Below are 19,793 nucleotides of genomic sequence, written 5' to 3'. Positions count from 1 at the left end.
ATTATAGTTGGGGGAAGCCCTCTGCCCCATAAGCAAGTGACTTAATATTAAGTGGCATATATAGAGTACCCTAGTGTGCCGAGGCATGGTGCTGGCAGTTCACCCTAGAGCCTTTTCCGTGTTACCACATGCTTTCTTTGGGAAGTCATCCTGGGGGTGGAGAGGGGGCATATATTAGTCATGGAAATTTGCATAAGAATTACCAATATTGGGGGGTGCCTGGGTGGCTCGGTTGGTTAAGCATCCAACTTTGACTCAGGTCATGAGATCACAGTTCATGAGTTTGAGCCCCACATTGGACTCTGTGTTTGACAGTGCGGAGCCTGCTTCGGATCCTCTGTCTCCCTCTCTCTCTGCCCCTCCCCAGCTCTTACACTTTCTCTCTCTCAAAAATAAACATTTAAAAAAAATAAATATAATTACCAATGTCAGGATAGAGAAAGTTGACACCCTTATATATAGAAGGTGGAAGTCTAAATTATACAGCCCTCTTCTAGGAATCTACCCGTAAAAATATCTAAAACAAAGACCAACTACTATATATTATTTGCAGTAGCTAAAAATGGTATAACAACCTAAATATCCAACAGTAAGAGAAATGGTTAACTGTGGTATATCCTCTTAATGGAATACTAAGCAGCCATTAATTAATGCCTTTCTTTACAGGGAACCATGCAGTGTTTAAGAAAAAATATAGTACTTACACTACAGCCACAGGGAGTGGTGGAGCTGAAAGGGCCAGTCAGTATTCGTTAAATAAATTGGGCCATATTTAAGAGGAAGACATTTATCCGCCTACAGTGGGAAGGTGATTGTGGAATCTGCTCCTTAAAAAAAAAAAAATTTTTTTTCTTTTTTTCAGAAACTAGGTTAGGGGCGCCTGAGTGACTCAGTTGGTTACGTGTCCAACTCTTGATTTTGGCTCAGGTCATGATCTCATGGTTCTTGGGACTGAGTCCCATGTTGGGCTCTGTGCTGAAAGCGCAGAGCCTGCCTGGGATTCTCTCTCCCTTTCGTCTGCCCCTCCCCCCCAATAAATAAACAAACATTAAAAAAAAACTGGAGGTTAACATGAGAAAGTTTTTTTAAGTGTTAATTCGTTAAACCAAACTTGTTAACAGTGTACATGGTTATAACCAAATAAAAAACGTTTATCAATAGGAAAACTGGTGGAAGGAGATGTCAAATGCAAACACTGAGTAGGAGGTGCGGTAGGTTAGCTGTGGGTGAGGTTTCTTTCCTTTTACCAAATTTGCTTTACTATCACATATTTTTTCTTCTTTTGCTTTAAAAACTGTACATATTTTGTGAATATATATTTGCTGTATGTCTTTCTAGATCTTTTTCTGTGCATTCATATATCCTTTCCTCCCATATGCACATAAGTCTGTATTTTATTTTATTTTTTAATGCAACTGTATAATTGTACCTTGGGGTAGAAGGGAAATTCTAAAAGTGCTTCTCCAAAACCTTTGTTTAAGAGAACATCTCAGAGCCCTGGCTTTTGACTTTTTGTTAAGTTTTTGTTAAGGCAGTTAATTCTGAGAACAGAAGTTGGTTACTGCCTCAGCCCAAAGCCGTGGTACGAAGGATGGGCACAAGACAGCTGTTGTTCTTACAGCCCTGAAACATGTATCTGATGACATGAAGACTCACAAGAACCCTGCCCTGAAGGCTCAGAGTGGTCCAGTACGAAGTGGCCCCAAACCATTCTCTGCACCTAAACCAGGAGTCAGCCCGTCCCCCAAACCAACCACAAAGAAGGAGCCACCTGTACTTGAACTGGAGGGCAAGAAGTGGAGAGTGGTGAGTTAAAAATGCCAGGACTGGTTTGCTGTTAAGGTCCGACTTTGCCTCAGGTCACGATCTCGCAGTCTGTGAGTTTGAACCCCACGTTGGGCTCTGTGCTGACAGCTCAGAGCCTGGATCCTGCTTCAGATTCTGTGTCTCCTTCTCTCTCCGCCTCTTCCCTGTTTTTTTTTCCGTCTCTCTTTTTCTGTCTCTCCCTTGCTGTTTTTCTCTGTCTCTCAAAAGTAAATGTTAAAAAAAAAAAAAAAAAAAATATATATATATATATACATACACACACACACACACACACATATATACGTAAATGTATATGGAGCACAGCCAAATGAGTGCAGGGTCTTGGGTTAGATTACAAGAACAGAAGTTCGGGATAGCCTGTTTTGGGGGGTAGTGTGTATTAGTGATGACATTCCTAAAAGCGGTATCTCTTTAACAGGAAAATCAGGAGAATGTTTCCAACCTGGTAATTGATGACACAGAGCTGAAACAGGTGGCTTACATATACAAGTGTGTCAATACAACATTGCAAATCAAGGGCAAAATTAACTCCATTACAGTAGGTGAGTTTTTGTCAGTCCTAGGCTCCGTCCTAGAGCCTGAGAGAGCTGGAACCATATCTACCCTGTTCCTAAAGGTTGTTAAATTTAAAGTTGTACTGTTGACCTGCTCCCTTTCTTCTCCTAGATAACTGTAAGAAACTCGGTCTGGTGTTCGATGACGTGGTGGGCATTGTGGAGATAATCAATAGTAGAGATGTCAAAGTTCAGGTAACTTGATATCTTGGCTCCTTCCTTTGGCCCCTGAGGAATTAATTGAAAGACATGGCTGACCCACAGATGTTGCTGTGGTGGGAATCTGATTCTACTGAGTCTGTAAGCTGAGCTGCTTTGGTGGCAGGAGAGGAGTTGGCTTTTACAGCGAGGCCTTTTCCAGCACCCATCCCAACCCACCTCTAGTATCCGGTGTCTGCTGTGCACTTGTGAGCCTTTCATGTAGTTGCTGAATCACGTGAAACAGTGAAAGCATCTTCCTGAAACTTCCTGTTGTTCTCCACAGCTACTGGGACTCAGCACTTTGGGTTTTCTCTGCAGGTAATGGGTAAAGTGCCAACCATTTCCATCAACAAAACAGATGGCTGCCATGTTTACCTGAGCAAGAATTCCCTGGATTGCGAGATAGTCAGTGCCAAATCTTCTGAGATGAATGTCCTCATTCCTACAGAAGGCGGTGACTTTGTAAGTTCCTTGATCTCTTTGGTAGTACGATCTCAGAACGGGGGACTGAAGATCACTTGCGCTGGAGAAGGCTGGTTCATGGTCATTCGGTACTGAGTGGGTCCAACCTAGCAATACACACCTCGAGCACCCATAAGTATGAGGTAGTCACATGAAGTAGAGCTCCAGGTTGAGCAGATGCTCAGGTAGCAAAAAGGAGTGGGACGGAGTCATCGCCCCCTATTGGACTGGCGCCGCGAAGTCCTGTACCTGCTCACTGTGCCTCACGGGTGTAACTGTCTAAGATTGCTGATTCAGGAACAGTAGGAAACAAACTTAAACCTCTGTCTGGCTGGCTTTGGAGCCTTTGTTCTCGTTCCTACACCGCTCCTCCGGGACGGCGGTGGCAGGGTGGCAGGTAGTGGGAGATGTGGTGCTGCTGGTTACAGAGCCAGCCTGTTTACTGGCGGTTCAGTTTCACTCTCAGGACCGCCTTCTTGCTCTAATAGTTTAGTGGAAGCAAGCATTGAGAGAAAAGTGTAAGATTTAACCCCAGCTTCTTTTGGAGCTTGGACTTGGGATTGATTTAAACCCGTTTTGTTTGTTTGTTTGTTTCCAGAATGAATTCCCAGTCCCTGAGCAGTTCAAGACCCTATGGAACGGGCAGAAGTTGGTCACCACAGTGACAGAAATTGCTGGATAAGCGAAGTGCCACTGGGTTCTTTGCCCTCTCCCTCACACCGTGGGATAAATCTGTATCAAGGCGGTTCTTTTCTAGATTTCCTCTACCTTTCTGCTCTTAAACCGCTTCTCTGCTCTGAGAAGCACAGCTACCTGCCTTCACTGAAATATACCTCAGGCTGAGATTTGGGTGGGAGAGCAGGTCAGTTGATCTTCTGCGGGAAGGTGCGGCTTTTCCCTGTCAGCTCAACCACACCACCAGTCCATTCTTAAGGAACTGCACACCAGGACTGCTGTGTTTTAGCTTTCAGCCTTTGGGGGTTATTTGACCAACAAACAGTCATTTGGGAAGAATCAAGCGGTCCCCAGGAAGCAACAGATCAGAATGTTCACACAAGTTCATCTTTTTCTAACAATGCCCACGAAGGTAGCAGAGGCTGGTGTGATTCTAGCTGGTTCTTCTAACCAAACTAACTTTTCACTGTTGACAGGCGAGGCAGGGGTCGCACTGGACCAAAGGCTGAAGCCTGGCCATCTAGCATTCCGAGCAAAATTGATTCCTGTAGGCATTCCTTTTATTCTGCATTCCATCCTGGGTCTGCCTGAACCTGAGAGAGTAGGTTGTCCTGTATCGGCCGCTGGGCAGAGCCCTGCACCCAGGCCAGTTAAAGGAGTCTTGGACCCTTTCTCTCACTGGGATCCCTGCCCAGCACCTTCCTACAGAGACGACTTAAACAAAAACAAAACAAGACAAAACAAACAAGGAAACTACACCATTCCAAGGAATCTGGAATTCCTTCCTTCTTCCATGCTAGGTGCCTGCCCTCCGTCTTCACTGCCTCCTTTGCCCTGTCATGCCCAACTGCTTTTGGTTTCTGTCCAGGCACCTGAACAAAGGACTAAAATCTCCACTGCAGCCTGGTTTTAGGTCTTGTGTAAGAATCTTGCACAGCATTGCTAATGTAAATTACAGTTTTTCTCTCTAGGACACTTACCAAAATATGCAACTTTTTTTGGTGGGAAGAGAGATTGTCCTGTGACTTCTACCCATTTCCTGAGGCCTGTGGAAATAAACCTTTATGTACTTAAAGTTATACAGAAAATAGAATAAAATTAATACCAAACTTGCTTAGTATTTATTGGTGGTATTTGCTGTATAGAGATTAATACTTTTTTTGAAGTAAACTCCACCCCCAACATGGGGCTCAAAACTCACAACCCCTAGATCAAGAGTCACATGTTCTGACTGAGCCAACCAGGTGCCCTGAGGTGTATGTAAGAATATTGAAAAGAAAGAAAAAGGACACCAAGGATAAGAAACTATTCTTTATTTTAGACAATGTCATAAAACTTTTTTTCATATTCCCCCACTTGTTACCCTTAATCCTCATCTTTTAGTTGAGAAATAAGGCTTGAGAAAGGTGAGGGGAAAGTCATAAAGGGTAAAGTTTGCAGCACTAACAAGGTGCTTCCCTCCTGCATAGCTATCATATCTCAAATTGGCATTCTGGAAGAACAGTCTTCCAGGAAGTGCTGATAGGTTTTCTCCAGGTGGGGAGGGGGCGGCCACGATGTCCATGCTCCGTGTGGGAAACAGTAGATTAAGGTTAGTTTTCTTTACTCTAAAAACAGGAATTCTGAGTCATTAATATTCGAATGTGAGTTGCTCTCCAACAGGAGAAAAGGTGTATACAATGTTCCCCAAACTTTTTGAGCAAATCATCCTTTTTTTTCATCAAATACATCAGATATAGTTTAGCGTACTGATAAATACGGTTTTTTGAGATGGGAATTAGCCTGATCTCTTCCCATTTTTCCTCCCATTGTCTGCTAACACCAGCAACAGAGTGCCTCTAGAATCTAGACCACTGGTCATACTGAGAAAGGACAGGTTAATCAAGGATGGAATGGGAAGAACCAGCTGCCTTGTCATTTTTCATTTATACTTGTGCATTGTTTTTCAAATTCAAGTATAGTTGACATAACAGTGTTATAGCTGCTTGTACAATTTTTTCACTCCCCTAAGTTAAGCAAGATGTACACCCCCCTCCCCTCCCTTAAGTAATCCAGTTGGGTGCCACTTCCCTCCTTTTGTGACAGAGCACCTAATTCATCACTACCTGAAGGGACAAAAAGAGTGCTACCGAGACCAGACGGTGGCCTAGCAGAACAGATCAAATGCTACCACAGGACAATATACTGAGAAAAGAGAGTAGCCTCCAGAAATTCTGCAGAAACATCAAGCAATGCTTTAAAAAGCGCTGGTTGAATCGCCACCAGCAAAATTGAGAGCATTTATGGTCACCTCGGGCCTGGATCCCGGCTACCTCTTGGCTTGAAATGCGGCTAGGCTTTCCTGAACAAGGTGTCTGCCTTTAGACTCTAATTGCTTTAGTTTCAGCCTCTTCTGGGCCTGGGCACAGTTCTGACACTGATCTGCAGCAGACTCTGTTTCCTAAGACAGCCTGACCACATTGAGGGGTTGTAAAATAATCTCCATGCATGGTTATTAACTAATTAAACTTGCATTTAACACCATATGCTGATAGGATGAGGCAAAGGATAAGGTTCGAATCTTAGATCTTTCTGAGCAGGGCGTGTTAGGTGATAAGTAGAGGGAAGGATTAGTTGCAAGCTGGATGTGAGCTCAGGCTGAGGCATGAAGGGAACTGTCTCCTACTGGTTTAGAAGCGCTTGGGGCTCTCCCCGAGCTCTGGTGCAAACTACAAGGGTTTCATTCAAGGAAAGGTATGATGTGGGCATAAAACCATGCTTCCGACAGTTGAAGATGGTCCCCTTCTACAGCCAGGAACACTAGCTGGCCAGCATCGTCCATTTTCTTTAGCCCCAGGCGGTCCTGCAGAGAGAAAGGCCATAGTTAGTCAAGAGGCCTAATGAAAAGTTTTACAGTTAAAATAGAAAGAAAGAATGTTCATTGGCGATAAATGCCCAAAAAGCAGTCTCTGCCCTGAGTAGTAAAATTTAGGTGTACCGTCTGTCGAAAATGCCAAAAAGGATACCTCCTTCCAGTTTTCCTCCTAAGCGTTCGAAACACACATGTAATTGAGACTGTTGTCCGGAGTTCTGTATTCTGCTTTCTGAAACTTTCCTAAAGCTTCTGGAGGACCACCGATGTGGGTGGGCAAGCCACAGACAAAAGTGCCTCAAAATGTCAGTTAAGTGAGACTGAGCCAAAGACAGGAAACCATTAACTTAAAACACAGCCAACCCTTCAATAACAAACCTCAAGACGCTTTCCCATCCTGCAGTTGAGGATGGCATTACCCACGGTGCCACAGAACACGTATGGCTGGGAGGACGGGCAGTCGATGGTGCCGGAGTGTTGCTTGTAGCTTACCGTCGGTTTGGCTTTCACGATAGGGAGGTTCTTAGTTGTAACCTCCAAAGCTCAACAGACCCCAGCTTCCCTTTCCTTTGATCTTACCCAAGCTGGGGCACCAGATGCAGGAGAAAAGCTAAGAGAGGAGACCACTGGCCTCTGAAGGCAAGTGGTGCAGACAGCACTTGTGACTTTTGGGAGAGTCCCAACAGCATGGAACGCTCCAGAACTAGAGGTCATGAAACGGTGCGACCTCTGCTTGAGAAACAGCGGGGGGCCTACTGCGCTTCTTCGGGCTCCTGCAGGAGCTCCCCTGGTCACTGCCCTAAATTTCAAGATGGGACTTCGTGTCTGTTCATGTTTTAAAGTAACACCTCTCCTTATGTTTTCATGATGCACGGGGGATTCTTGGATTTGCACCCTGCACAGCAGCAAAGAAAGCCAGTTCTGAACCTTTTTATCAGAAGGAAGGAGCTGGAGATGATGTGACCGTTGCGCATACTTGAAAACCACGAGGTACAGGTCTTTCATTTGGGATCTACATTTCTGTAAACCGGCGCCTGATAAGCTGGTGTAACAATCAGCACCCTAATAAGCCTCACCCATATCAAAGCCGGACGCTTCTGGGCACCCACAGCTCCCAGGTGTACGGGACCGGGTCTATCACCAAAGAACCTAGCAGCTTCAGGAACCAGGAGCAGAAAAAAACAGCACCCTTCTCCTCCCCAGTTACCTGTGTGTACAGAGTGGTCTCCTGCAAGGGAATGGTTTCCTTGGCTTGGCCACTTCGGTAAAATCCAAACCACTGCAGAAGAGGAGGCAGAAAGGTCAGATCAGATACATAGCACACACTGTCAGACTGAGACTGGCTAGTCGTTAAGATAACCAACAGCATCACAAAGTTGTAGCGAAGAATAAAAATAGAGTCTATGTGAGTCATCTCTTTTTCAGGGTGGATCCTGAGGGAGGAGTTCATCTTTCCCAAGAACTTTCTAATTCTCCGGAATTCCTGTTTCCTACAATTACTGAGCACCTATGCTGTGAAAATCCTCGTGCTAAATTCCACACCCGAAAAAAAAAATATATATGGTCCCTGTTTTCAACAGTCTACGGAGGCACAGAAGCAGCTGTGTAGCACAAGGACCAGCAAACTTTTCTGTAAAGGCCAGATACAAAATGTTTGAGGCTTTAAGGGCCACGTGGGTACAACTACCCAGTGCTACCATTGTGAACAAAAGCAGCCACTGACAATATTTTAAAAAGGAATATGACTAATTAATAAATAAAATTAAAACTGAATATGGCTGTATTCCAATAAAAGTTTGTTTATGGACCCTGAAATATGAATTCATATAATTATGTCATCAGATATTTTGATTTTTTTTCTAACCATTAAAAAGCGGTTCATGGGCCATACAAAAGCAGATGGCAAGCTGGATTTGGCCAGCAGGCCGTAGTTTGCTAGTCCCTGGTGGCCTGACATAATGTGATGATTCTGCAAAAGAGAGAGCAAATTCTACTTGGAATAGGGATGGCATCCTGGATGGAAGAAGTGACCACTTGAGCTTGGCCTTGATAGATGAATAGGAGCTCATCAGGTGGAAAAGCCCAGGGAAGGGAACTCTAGAGAATAAAAAGCATGAACAAAGGCACGTAAAAGAAACACAGGCCAACTCTGGGTCACTTCAAAAAGTACAAGATGGCTTGATCCTAGGGTATGAAGCGGGTAATGAAGGAAGACTGGGTTGAAAGGACAGGTCAAGGCAGACCTTGCGTGCCAATCTCAGGGATTTACAGACTTTGGGCTGGTGGTTTGGGTCACAGGTCTCTTGGAAAATGTGGTAAAAGCATTAGACCTTTCTTCAGAGAACACAACTTCATAATTTTGCAAACAATTTCAGGTGGTGGGGGTTCCAGCCCCCACTGTCCCAGTTCTAGACCTCAGGTGAAGACGCCCTAAGCTACACAAGAGGTGGCGGAAAGAGACTGAAGGTTTTTCCCCAGCAGGCAGCTGTTTTTTAATACCATTTACTCCTTGGGTCTCCTGGCATGTTTTGCTGTGCCCATACAGTGTCTCACCTCAGAATCCACTGGGTCCACAACGGAATCATTCAGGAATTTCACCATCACAAACTTCTTCAAGGCCATCAGGTTTCTCTTGTAGGACTCATTGACACCCTGGAGGAAAGGCCAGCGGTATTTCAGGGACAACATCATCAGGTTCCAGCAGGGATGTTAAAGCCTTTCAGTGCTCTGGTCTCCCCGACCCTGGGCCACCATATTTCTTCTCCATGGTATGGACTGCTTTTCCAGCTCCCTGCCCAGAATGTATCTTGTACAGCCTTTTCTTACCATCCTATCTGACTGGCAATACCCCCAGCCAACCAGAGCACACAGACGCCAGCGGCCATGAGTCTGTCGCTGCACCCTATAGCCATCCATCACACAGGTTAAAGGCTACTACCCAGAGAAAGCCAAGGCAAAATGAGAAACTACACATTCTGAGTGGCTCTGCAATACTACTCTGTTTCTCCCCTACTGCCCTTCAAATTTTGTTTTTAAAAAACAAAAATCGGGGGCACCTGGGTGGCTCAGTCTGTTGAGCATCCGACCTCGGCTCAGGTCATGATCTCACAGTTTGTGGGTTCGAGCCCCGCGTTGGGCTCTGACAGCTGACGGCTCAGAGCCTGGAGCCTGCTTCGGATTCTGTGTTTCCCTCACTCTCTGCCCCTCCCCCGCTTGTGCTCTGTCGCGCTCTCTCTCTCTCAAAAATAAATAAATAAAAATTTTAAAAAACAAAAATGGGCGCCTGGGTGGCTCAGTGGGTTGAGCATCTGATTCTTGATTTCAGTTCAGGTCATAGTCTCCGTGCTGAGCATAGAGCCTGCTTAAGATTCTATCTCTCCCTCTGCCCGTCCCCCTGCTCACATGCACATGCGCGCTCTCTCTCTCAAATAAAAAAAAAAAAAAATTAAACCCAAAAATTTCGAGATAAGCCCGCTATAAATTGAGCCATGTAGTTTACCAGAATCTCTCAAACCAAGCTCATGCCTGGGACCCACTCCGCAGTCTCTCTTCTAAGTAAATCTTGCTTCCGAGAAAATCTGACCCCAAAGGGACCCACTCGGAAGGCTTCCCTCAGTAAGAGAGCAGCTGCGAAGTTCCACTTAAGCCAGCCAGCAACCTGCTGAGCTTACCCTGCTTCTTCAACACAAGGAAAGGAAAAGGACCTACGGGGAGAAAGCCAGAAGAATCTCAGCCTTCCTAAAAGGAAACAAAGTTCAGAAGCACTGCCTCCCAAAAAACAGAACTTCTGCTTCCCAGGTTCTGCCCAGGATACGTTGGGTAAACAGTCACAGCTGATCCGTTCGTACTGCCCCAGAAGCAAAATGAATGCACAGCTACGGACGGCAGCCTGGGATGGGTGCTTACTCTCTCCTGGTTAATATCTGCCAAGAAGATGCTGTGGTTGCGGTACATGTCCTCCTTTATGGGGTCGTGCCAGTATTCTGCTTGCACCAGGCTGCAGGAAGAAGAAGGAATGAGTGAAGGGGACCGAGCTGCAGGTCAGTCAGCGCACTGGGTGCATGCCCCTGTGCCTAGGGGACCGTGCACAAAGAGACTTCAAAAGGACGAAAGATCGGAGCCGCCAAGTCCCAGGCCTGGCCCGTAAACAGAGCAGACAAGCCTTCCACTGGTGAAACAGTTCAAGAGCCCCATTAACAAGACACCGGAGGCAAGGAAGTGCTATTTAGCACGATACAAGAGCCCCACAGAGTTAGGAAAAGGACTCAGCAATATTGGTTTCACCATGGCCATGAGCCCTACCACACTTATACCTCCAGGTCAGGGTGGCACAGGCTGTCCCGCCCACAACCCCACCTCCTTCACCCTCCTCTGCTTGCCATTCCTCCCGAGAGACTCGGCCATCACCACCTCTGTCTCCTCTGCACCCAACCATCCCATCGCTCTCTCTTCACCCCCCTTGCCATCCTCAGGCTGGGAGGGAGGTCTAACCTTTCAATCACAAAGCGTTTTTCCTATCGTTGACCCATGACACTAGTGTGCAGGATTCTGGTAGGTCACACGATTTTTAAAGACAAAAGGCAGGGATCTGGTGTTGTTTATAGCATTAGTTCAGACAGGTTTTCACGTCCTTTTACTTTCCCTCCAGTCTCTCTGCTTCCCCTCCCCTCCGGGCCTTCCCCCACCCACGCTGACCCCTCCCCAAGTCCTCCCTGCAGGCACTTCCACTCAGTTCCCGTATCCACACCAGGATCCACACCGCAGCACTTCCACCGAGAGCTGAGCATGAACCCGACGGGAGAAGTCCTCTGGGGCAAAGGAGGAGTCAGAACACAGGTGGGGCTCTCTAGCCCAGGCTGGCAGGGGAAAAAAAGAAACACTTCTACACCACGAGCTCTCCAGCCTGAGTGGAAGAGCTGCCTCGGAGGTGATGATCCAGAAAGTTCCACTCAGCAGAGCAGGAGGGCATGAGAGCCCAGTGGAAGCAGCAGAGGTCAGCGCTCCTCACGCCCAGGGCAGGTGCGACTGAGGTCAAGGGGGGGCGCTGTCAGCCCGTCGGCAGTCAGAGGGATGTTCTATAATTTCTTTATAAATGTTTGGGAAGTGGGGCGCCTGGGTGTCTCAGTCAGTTAAGCGTCCGACTTCGGCTCAGGTCATGATCTCACGGTCTGTGGGTTCGAGCCCCGCGTCGAGCTCTGTGCTGACGGCTCAGAGCCTGGAACCTGCTTTGGATTCTGTGTCTCCCTCTCTCTCTGCCCCTCCCCTGCACGTGCTCTCAATGTTTAGTTTTCACTGATTTTTTAACATGTGATGAACTCCGACCACTTATGAAAATACTGACATCGACACTGGTCTAACACTGTGGTTGCTCACCCTGTGCGAGCTGGCTCCCTGTCCCCCCAAGGACGACTAGCTCCCTCAGCAGCGACACGCTGGCTGGCACACAGCAGACGCTCAGCAGGACGGCTCTGCTGAAGGGAAGGGACTGAGACAGGGATGCCAGACAAGCTCCGAAACAAGTCGGCTGGCGCTGAAGGAGGGGTAGGATGTGGAGATGTGAGCAGAAGGGAAGGCAGGACGGTGAGGAGAACAAGGGAAGAAGCTTCAGGGGTGGGCGCTCAACAGTGTCAAATGCTCAGAAGCGGTGAGCCTGAGCACACACACGTCCACACAGGTGGCCAGAGTTCCTTCAAAAAACGGTAAGTGAGGGGCACCTGGGTGGCTCAGGCAGTGAAGCGTCTGGCTCTCGGTTTGGGCTCGGGTCATGATCTCACCGTTCATGAGTTTGAGCCCCACGTCGGGCTCTGTGCTGACAGAGCAGAGCCTGCGTGGGATTCTCTCACTCCCTCTCTCTCTCTCTCTGCCCCTCCCTGCTGGTGTGTGCTCTCTCTCTCAAAATAAATAAATAAACTTCAAAAAAAAATTTTTTTTAACGTTTTTATTTTTGAGACAGAGAGAGACAGAGCATGAACGGGGGAGGGGCAGAGAGAGAGGGAGACACAGAATCGGAAGCAGACTCCAGGCTCTGAGCCATCAGCCCAGAGCCCGACGCGGGGCTCGAACTCACGGACCACGAGATCGTGACCTGAGCTGAAGTCGGACGCTCAACCGACTGAGCCACCCAGGCGCCCCCCAAATTTTGTTTTTTTTAAATGTCAAGTGAATAAATGCAAATGTCTTTGGATCTTGCCAGACCAGGTTCCGGACACCCAGAATGACAGCGGGGAGCCCAATGGCTGAAAAGGCGGTAGTCCTAGGTCACCTTTTTGTGTGAAAAGGAAGCAGAGCTGAGAAGGGGCAACAGGAAGAAATGAAGGACATTTGGTTTGCGAGAAGCTGGGTGCACAGGCAGCAGTGGGGGGAAGGGCCTGAGGCTGAGCAGAAGCTGAAGTGCTGCGGGAGGTGGAGACGTGGGGGGAGGCGGACGGTTCTTCAGGAGGCAGAGAAGAAACATGGGCTCGTTATTATCATCTCCTTTGCACCAGTGAAGGACCAAATTCAGGGAGGTTAAGCACCTCTCTCAAAACTGCTACACAGTCACAGACAAGGTAAGCTAGGAGCCTAAATCTGAGTCCACACTCTTTCCAATGCAGCCCGCTCACGAGGCTGTCAGCGCCCCAGAAGTTGGAGCCTTTTTTTCCATCTTTCTGTTTTTAACGTTTATTTATTTTAAAGAGAGAGAGGAGGACAGAAGATCCACAGCAGGCTCTGTGCCGACAGCCAGGAGCCCAGTGTGGGGCTCCAACTCGCAAACCATGAGATGGGTGACCTGAGCCAAAGTCGGGACACCTGACTGAGCCATCCAGGCACCCCCACCCCCCACCCCCTACTCTCCACCACCCCCAGTTGGAGCCTCTATCCCTGAGGCCTGCTCTAGCCACTGTGGCTTAGAGACAATAGTAGAAGCATGAGTACAGCACTTACACACACTGGGCCTCTTCTAAGCACTTGACATACATTAACCTATTTAATCCTGACAAGAATTCCATAGGGGAGATGCTATTATTAGCCTCGTATTTACAAATGAGGCAGCCATACCCAGAGTGATTAAGCAGCTTGACCGAGGTCGTCCTGCTGGGAGGTAATAAAGCCAGAATAGCCTAGCAGGCAGTCTGGCCCCCGAAGCCTTGCTCTTAACCACGATACACGCGTACTGTCTCTGTGGACTGTGGGGTGCACACAGCACCCACAGCCGTGTATTGCACAGACCCAGGTTGGAATCATGGGTATTTGCCTCTCTGAGCTGGATTAGAATTATATTTTTTAAGTAATCTCTATGCCCAACACTGGGCTCGAACTCACGACCCTGAGATCAAGTCACAGACTCTTCTGCCTGAGCCAGCCAGGCGCCCCTTGAGCCGGATTCTTTGCAGGGTTGTTGTGAAAATTAAACAAAGAGCCATAAAGCTCGGTAGCGTGTCCACGCGTGGCACAAATTCCACAAAAGGTAGTGCTCTCAGACCTGTCACCATCCCCTTCTGTCCCTCCTCTCCCACGCTCTGAAGCCAGCTGCTTACCAGCAGGCTCGCGCAGAGTCCGCAAGGGGAAACGCTGGTCAAGTCCTAGAGGAAGAGGAACAAGCGCCTGAAGGGGAGCCAAAGGAATGCAGCAGAGCTTGCGCTGCGGGGATGGCCAGACGCTAAGAAGGTCTGATCTAAATCACGAGATGACTTTTGGTAGAATCTGACAATAATTTAAACTCCAGATGAGGGGCACACTGAAACCTTCCGACTTCAGCTCAGGTCGTGATCTCACGGTTTGTGGGTTCGAGCCCCGCGTCGGGGTCTGTGCAGACAGCTCGGAGCCTGGAGCCTGCTCCTGATTCTGTGTCTCCCTCCCTCTCTGCCCCTCCCCCACCCAAGCTCTGTCTTTCTGTCTCTCTCTCTCAAAAATAAGTAAACATTAAAAAAAATTTTTTTAATAAATAAACTCGAGATGAAACAATAAAAGTCCAAGCACGGCCAAGACTTGGAGAGGAACTGGGTAAACGTTGCTATAGTAACTGAAGTAGCGTGGTCGCTGGGTGGAAATAGACAAATAAGCCAATGGAACAGAAGCGCAGCCTAGAAACAGACTCAAGCATAGAAAACCCCAGGTAGATGAAGAGCATGAGAATAAAAACAAAACGTTTTTAAAAAATGAGAGGAAAATATGGGGTAGGAGAATAGCTTTGTGCATCAGTCAGAAGGACTGATAAAGTGGCCTGAATCCAAGTCAGAAGGCACTGCCCCAGATGCTGGTTGTACAACACTGTGAAGGTACTTAATGCCCCTGAACTGTACACTTAAACATGATTCAAACGGGGGGGGGGGGGGGGGGGGCGCGCCTGAGTGGCTCAGTCAGTTAAGCATCCGACTTCAGCTCAGGTCATGATCTCACAGTTCGAGAGTTCAAGCCCCACATCGGGCTCTGTGCTGACAGCTCAGAGCCTGGAGCCTGCTTTGAGTTCTGTGTCTCCCTCTCTCTCTGCTCCTCCCCTGCTCATGCTCTGTCTCTCTGTCTGTCTGTCTCTCTCCTTCAAAAATAAATAAAAACATTAACAAATTTTTTAAATGATTCAAATGGCAAATTTTTATGTTTTATATATAATTATATATAAACATCTATAAACATCTATATGTTTTACCACAACTTAAAAAAGTAACGTAATACACCGAAACCCAATGAATTATACACTTTAAATGAGAGAACTGTATGGTATGTGAATCGTAGCTCAATAAAACTGTCTAAAAAACCAAACTGCAGTCAGGTGAGCATCCAACTCTTGATTTCAGCTCAGGTCATGATCTCATGGTCATGGGACAGAGCCCCATGTGGGAGTGGAGGCTGCTTATTAGGATTCTCTCCCCCTTCCTTTGCCCCCTCCCACTAGTGCATGCCCCCATTCACTGTCTCTCTCTAAAAAATTAAAAATTAAAAAAAACCTAAAAATAAAATAAAAAACCTGTTACATGAAACGAAGACACCATAAGTAAAAAGATGACCCACAGGCTGGGAGAAGTGTAACATACCTAACAAAGAAAGGCTTAGTATTCATAATACATGTGCACATGCATGTATATACTTACAAATCAGTAAGAAAAAGAGCATCCAACTGGAAAACAGGCGAAAACTAGAATAGGCAATTCACAGAAAAGGGACACCTGAGCAGACAACAAATGTGAACAGATGTTCAAGCTGTCCAACAGCACATACGGATTGGAATGCGAAACCATTCCGCACACATCTGACTGACAGACATGTGACATAGGATCAAAAGTTAGTAAGACGAGGGGCGCCTGGGTGGCTTGGTCAGTTAAGCACCCAAGTCTTGATTTTGGCTCAAGTCATGATCTCTCAGTCCGTGGGATCGAGCCCTACGTCGGGCTCTGTCTGCACTAACATCACAGGGCCTGCTGGGGATTCTCTCCCTGCTCCTCCCCTACTTGCACGCGCACGTGCTCTCTCTTTTGCACTCACTCTCCCTCTCTCCCAAAATAAATAAACTTTTTAAAAAATTATGTTTATGAAGAATTTTATTTTTTTTTAATGTTTCTTTTTTTTGTTTTTTTTTTTTTAATTTTTTTTTCAACGTTTTTTATTTATTTTTGGACAGAGAGAGACAGAGCATGAACGGGGGAGGGGCAGAGAGAGAGGGAGACACAGAATCGGAAACAGGCTCCAGGCTCCGAGCCATCAGCCCAGAGCCTGACGCGGGGCTCGAACTCACGGACCGCGAGATCGTGACCTGGCTGAAGTCGGACGCTTAACCGACTGCGCCACCCAGGCGCCCCTAATGTTTCTTTTTGAGAGAAAGAGAGAGAGACACACACAGAATCGGAAGCTGAGCTGTCAGCGCATATCCTGACATGGGACTCGAACTCACAAACTGTGAGATCATGACCTGAGCCAAAGTTGGATGCTTAACCAGCTGAGCCACCCAGGAGCCCCAGTAAATAAATAAACTTTAAAAAAAAAAAAAAAAAAAAAAAGGTAAGACTGGAGAAAACAGGAACACTCACACTCTGTTGGTGGGAATAGAAATTGGTTCGACCACCTTGGCAATACCCAGTCAAGCCTAAAATGCACATGCTAACCACCAAAACAGCAGCTCGGTGCACTGAGTGTTTTCGAAGTACTGTTACTATGTTAAACACTCCACAGCTATTAACTCACTTAACCTTCTTTACAATCCGTAAGGTATACTTATTGCTCTGTTTTACAGATGATGGAACTAAAGCAGAGACGTTACAGAGCATTCCCCAAATCACCCAATGAATCACTAAAAGTCTACATGTGAATTCTGCTAGTAGATAAATTCTTGTACGAGGACTGCTAAGTAATAGAAAATACATATATTGGTCTCCAACCCCGGTTCCTGGCACAGAGCTCCTAAACCCTTGTAACTTCCTAGGTGTTATGTAAGAATACTGGGAGCAGGGGCGCCTGGGTGGCGCAGTCGGTTAAGCGTCCGACTTCAGCCAGGTCACGATCTCGCGGTCCGTGAGTTCGAGCCCCGCGTCGGGCTCTGGGCTGACGGCTCGGAGCCTGGAGCCTGTTTCCGATTCTGTGTCTCCCTCTCTCTCTGCCCCTCCCCCGTTCATGCTCTGTCTCTCTCTGTCCCAAAAATAAATAAAAAACGTTGAAAAAAAAATTAAAAAAAAAAAAAAAAAAGAATACTGGGAGCATCTTTTGTCCTACTCGGGAGGCTCTGGGTGGGCTCCTAGGTGGTTCCTGGAAGGGGCTGGTCACCAGAAAGACCAAACCTCCATCTGAAGCTCGGGATTTTCAACCCTGCTCCCCATTCTCAGGAGAGGAGCTGGGGGCTGGAAATGGAGCCAGTAACTCTGAAGTAGGCGTTCAGAGAGCTTCCAGGCTGGTGAACACATCCACACCAGAAGGGTACCCACCCCAGCTCCTGTGCTTGGGACCCCAGCGCTCCCAGACCCCACCCAGGGTATCTCTTCATCTGGCTGTTCAACTGCATCCTTTATCATACCCTTTAATAAACTGGTAAACATGTCTCCTTGAGTTCTGTGAGCCGCTCTAGCAAATTAGTCAAACTGAGGAGAGGGAACCTCCACTTTGCAGCCAAGTCGGACAGAGGTTGTGGGTAGCCTGCAGACCTACTACTGGCAATGGGCATGTGGGGGGTTGGTAGGCTTGTGGGAGCCCTTCACCTGCGGGATCTGACGCTATCTCCAGGCAGACAGTGTCAGAATTGAGTTAAATTGTAGGACACCCAGCTGATGTCACAGAGAATTCGTCGGTGTGGGAAAACCACCACACATTTGGTGACCGGAAGTGAAGTGTCCTGTGTGAGTAGAGTAGTGGTGTTAAAAGTAAAGGAGACACGCAGGAAGATAGACTGGGCTTTTCAACACAAGGGTGTTCCCTCAAAGTTGTTTGTTATAATGAGAAACTAAAAATGCCAAAATGTTTGTAATATGGAAATCAATACACTGTGGTAGTCACAGAATACAGAATGCCACGTAGCAGTCAAGACGAATGAACTACGGTGCCTGAGTGGCTCAGTCGGTTAAGTGTCTGACTTCAGTTCAAGTCATGATCTCTCAGTCCATGAGTTCCAGCCCTGTGTCGGGCTCTGTGCTGACAGCTCAGAGCCTGGAGCCTGCTTCAGATTCTGTGTATCCCTCTGTCTCTGTCCCTCCTCTACTCATGCTCTCTCTCTCAAAAATAAACATTAAAAAAAAAAAAGACAAATGAACTAGATGTATATGTAACCACGTTTAGATCTCAAAAACATAATATTGAGTGAAAAATTCATTTGCAGCATAAAGTGCACAAGATATTCATAACGTTTTAAATATATAAAATAATACTATTAAGGATATATATGTATATAAATATACAAAATATTTTTAATGGACAGAATTTTTTCAGTTTTATTTATTTATTTTGAGGGAGACAGAGACGGCATGCACGGGGGAGGGGCAGAAAGAGAGGAAGACAGAGAATCTCAATCAGGCTCCGAGCTGTCAGCACAGAGCCTGATGTGGGACTTGAAACCACAAATTGTGAGACCATGACCTGAGCCAAAACCAAGAGATGGACACTTAACCGACTGAGACACCTGGGCGCCCTTCTACTACTCTAGTGGTTGTCACCAGAGAAGGAGGACAGAGAACGGAACCTGGCAAAGATATGTAGAATTCAGTGTTATCTGAAATGTTTCAGTTCTTAAAATATCTGAGACAAATATGACAAAATATTAATTTTAGGTCTCAGATTACATTACTCTTTATACTGTTTTGAACAGTTAAAAAGTGCCTAAGGGAGCTTCAGTGGCTGCCTCAGTATTTCCAGAAAAGGGAGTGGCAAGTTGAGGGTGAAGGCATGGGGACAGCGGGACACCTGTGGATGAGCGCTCTATGAGAGCTGCTGGGGGCAGAGGCCCTGCCAAGCACTGGGCATGCAGGGCTGAGGGCCTCGGACCAAGGGGAGGGCCACTTAGGAGACCAGAGCTGGCCCAGAGGAAGAGGAGAGGCCAAGGCTGAGGCCAGGGCAACAATGCAGTATTCCCTGGGGCAGGGAAGGGCACAGGATAGCGAGGTGGAAACTGGAAGAAGGAGAAATCCAGGAAGGGCTGCCAGCTTCTCAAAGGGGAACTAGAAGGCAGACTTCACATCCACAAGGTGAGAGAGAACGGTCACCCTCACCATTCCTCACTGCTGCCCGCACTGAGCCTGGCCAGGGGCTGGTGCGGGAAAAGGCCTCCCTCACTAGCTTCCCAGAGTACTCCATTAAATTTGCTTTGCTAAGGCTGAATGATCTCAACAGTGTAGAAGACATCTTGAGGGGTCCCTGCCTAAGTCAAAATCAACCCTCCCTTGTCTGGGAACTGTATCCTTCCTGCCCTGCCCCTCCTGGTTACAGGGGCAGGTATAACTGGTATGTAAGGTCCCACTTCTGTGGCCACAGTCAATGACAGAGACCTGACCTGAGCTGGGCCATGGTCCCTTCCTCAAGAATCTGGATTGGGGGGCGCCTGGGTGGCTCAGTCGGTTAAGCGGCCGACTTTGGCTCAGGTCATGATCTCTCGGTCCGTGAGTTCGAGCCCCGCGTCGGGCTCTGTGCTGACAGCTCAGAGCCTGGAGCCTGTTTCCGATTCTGTGTCTCCCTCTCTCTGACCCTCCCCCGTTCATGCTCTGTCTCTCCCTGTCTCAAAAATAAATAAAACGTTAAAAAAAAAAAAATTAAAAAAAAAAAAAGAATCTGGATTG

The 19,793-nt window shown here is 47.2% G+C and overlaps 2 protein-coding genes and 1 long non-coding RNA gene across 11 annotated transcripts in view; 2 read left to right on the top strand and 1 right to left on the bottom strand.

Moving 5' to 3' along the window:
- CAP1 (cyclase associated actin cytoskeleton regulatory protein 1) overlaps positions 1–4,828 on the top strand; it is a 28,406-nt gene extending 23,578 nt beyond the window's left edge. For all 9 annotated transcript variants that reach the window (XM_058717910.1, XM_058717906.1, XM_058717911.1 and 6 more), the window contains exons 9-13: positions 1,622–1,806; positions 2,246–2,369; positions 2,494–2,576; positions 2,901–3,044; positions 3,643–4,828. In XM_058717910.1, the coding sequence (XP_058573893.1) occupies positions 1,622–1,806; positions 2,246–2,369; positions 2,494–2,576; positions 2,901–3,044; positions 3,643–3,726 (620 nt within the window). In that variant the 3' untranslated portion in view covers positions 3,727–4,828. The remainder of the gene's footprint in view (positions 1–1,621; positions 1,807–2,245; positions 2,370–2,493; positions 2,577–2,900; positions 3,045–3,642) is intronic.
- Positions 4,829–5,017: 189 nt separating this feature from the next.
- The window catches only part of PPT1 (palmitoyl-protein thioesterase 1), a 28,135-nt gene continuing 13,359 nt past the window's right edge, over positions 5,018–19,793 (bottom strand). The window contains exons 6-9 of the mRNA XM_058717914.1: positions 10,477–10,567; positions 9,124–9,222; positions 7,778–7,849; positions 5,018–6,561 (exon numbers count right to left, since the gene is read on the bottom strand). Coding sequence (XP_058573897.1) covers positions 6,439–6,561; positions 7,778–7,849; positions 9,124–9,222; positions 10,477–10,567 — 385 coding nt within the window. The 3' untranslated portion in view covers positions 5,018–6,438. The remainder of the gene's footprint in view (positions 6,562–7,777; positions 7,850–9,123; positions 9,223–10,476; positions 10,568–19,793) is intronic.
- On the top strand, positions 6,561–8,214 carry LOC131504954 (uncharacterized). Its single transcript, XR_009258209.1, has 2 exons — positions 6,561–7,560; positions 7,996–8,214. It is a non-coding gene; the product is annotated as an uncharacterized LOC131504954 (long non-coding RNA).

This window comes from Neofelis nebulosa, chromosome 2, assembly GCF_028018385.1.
Source record: "Neofelis nebulosa isolate mNeoNeb1 chromosome 2, mNeoNeb1.pri, whole genome shotgun sequence".
NCBI classification, from domain to species: Eukaryota; Metazoa; Chordata; class Mammalia; order Carnivora; family Felidae; genus Neofelis; species Neofelis nebulosa.
Note: the sequence above shows the minus strand (reverse complement) of the source record. Positions and strands in the feature narration are given on the sequence as shown.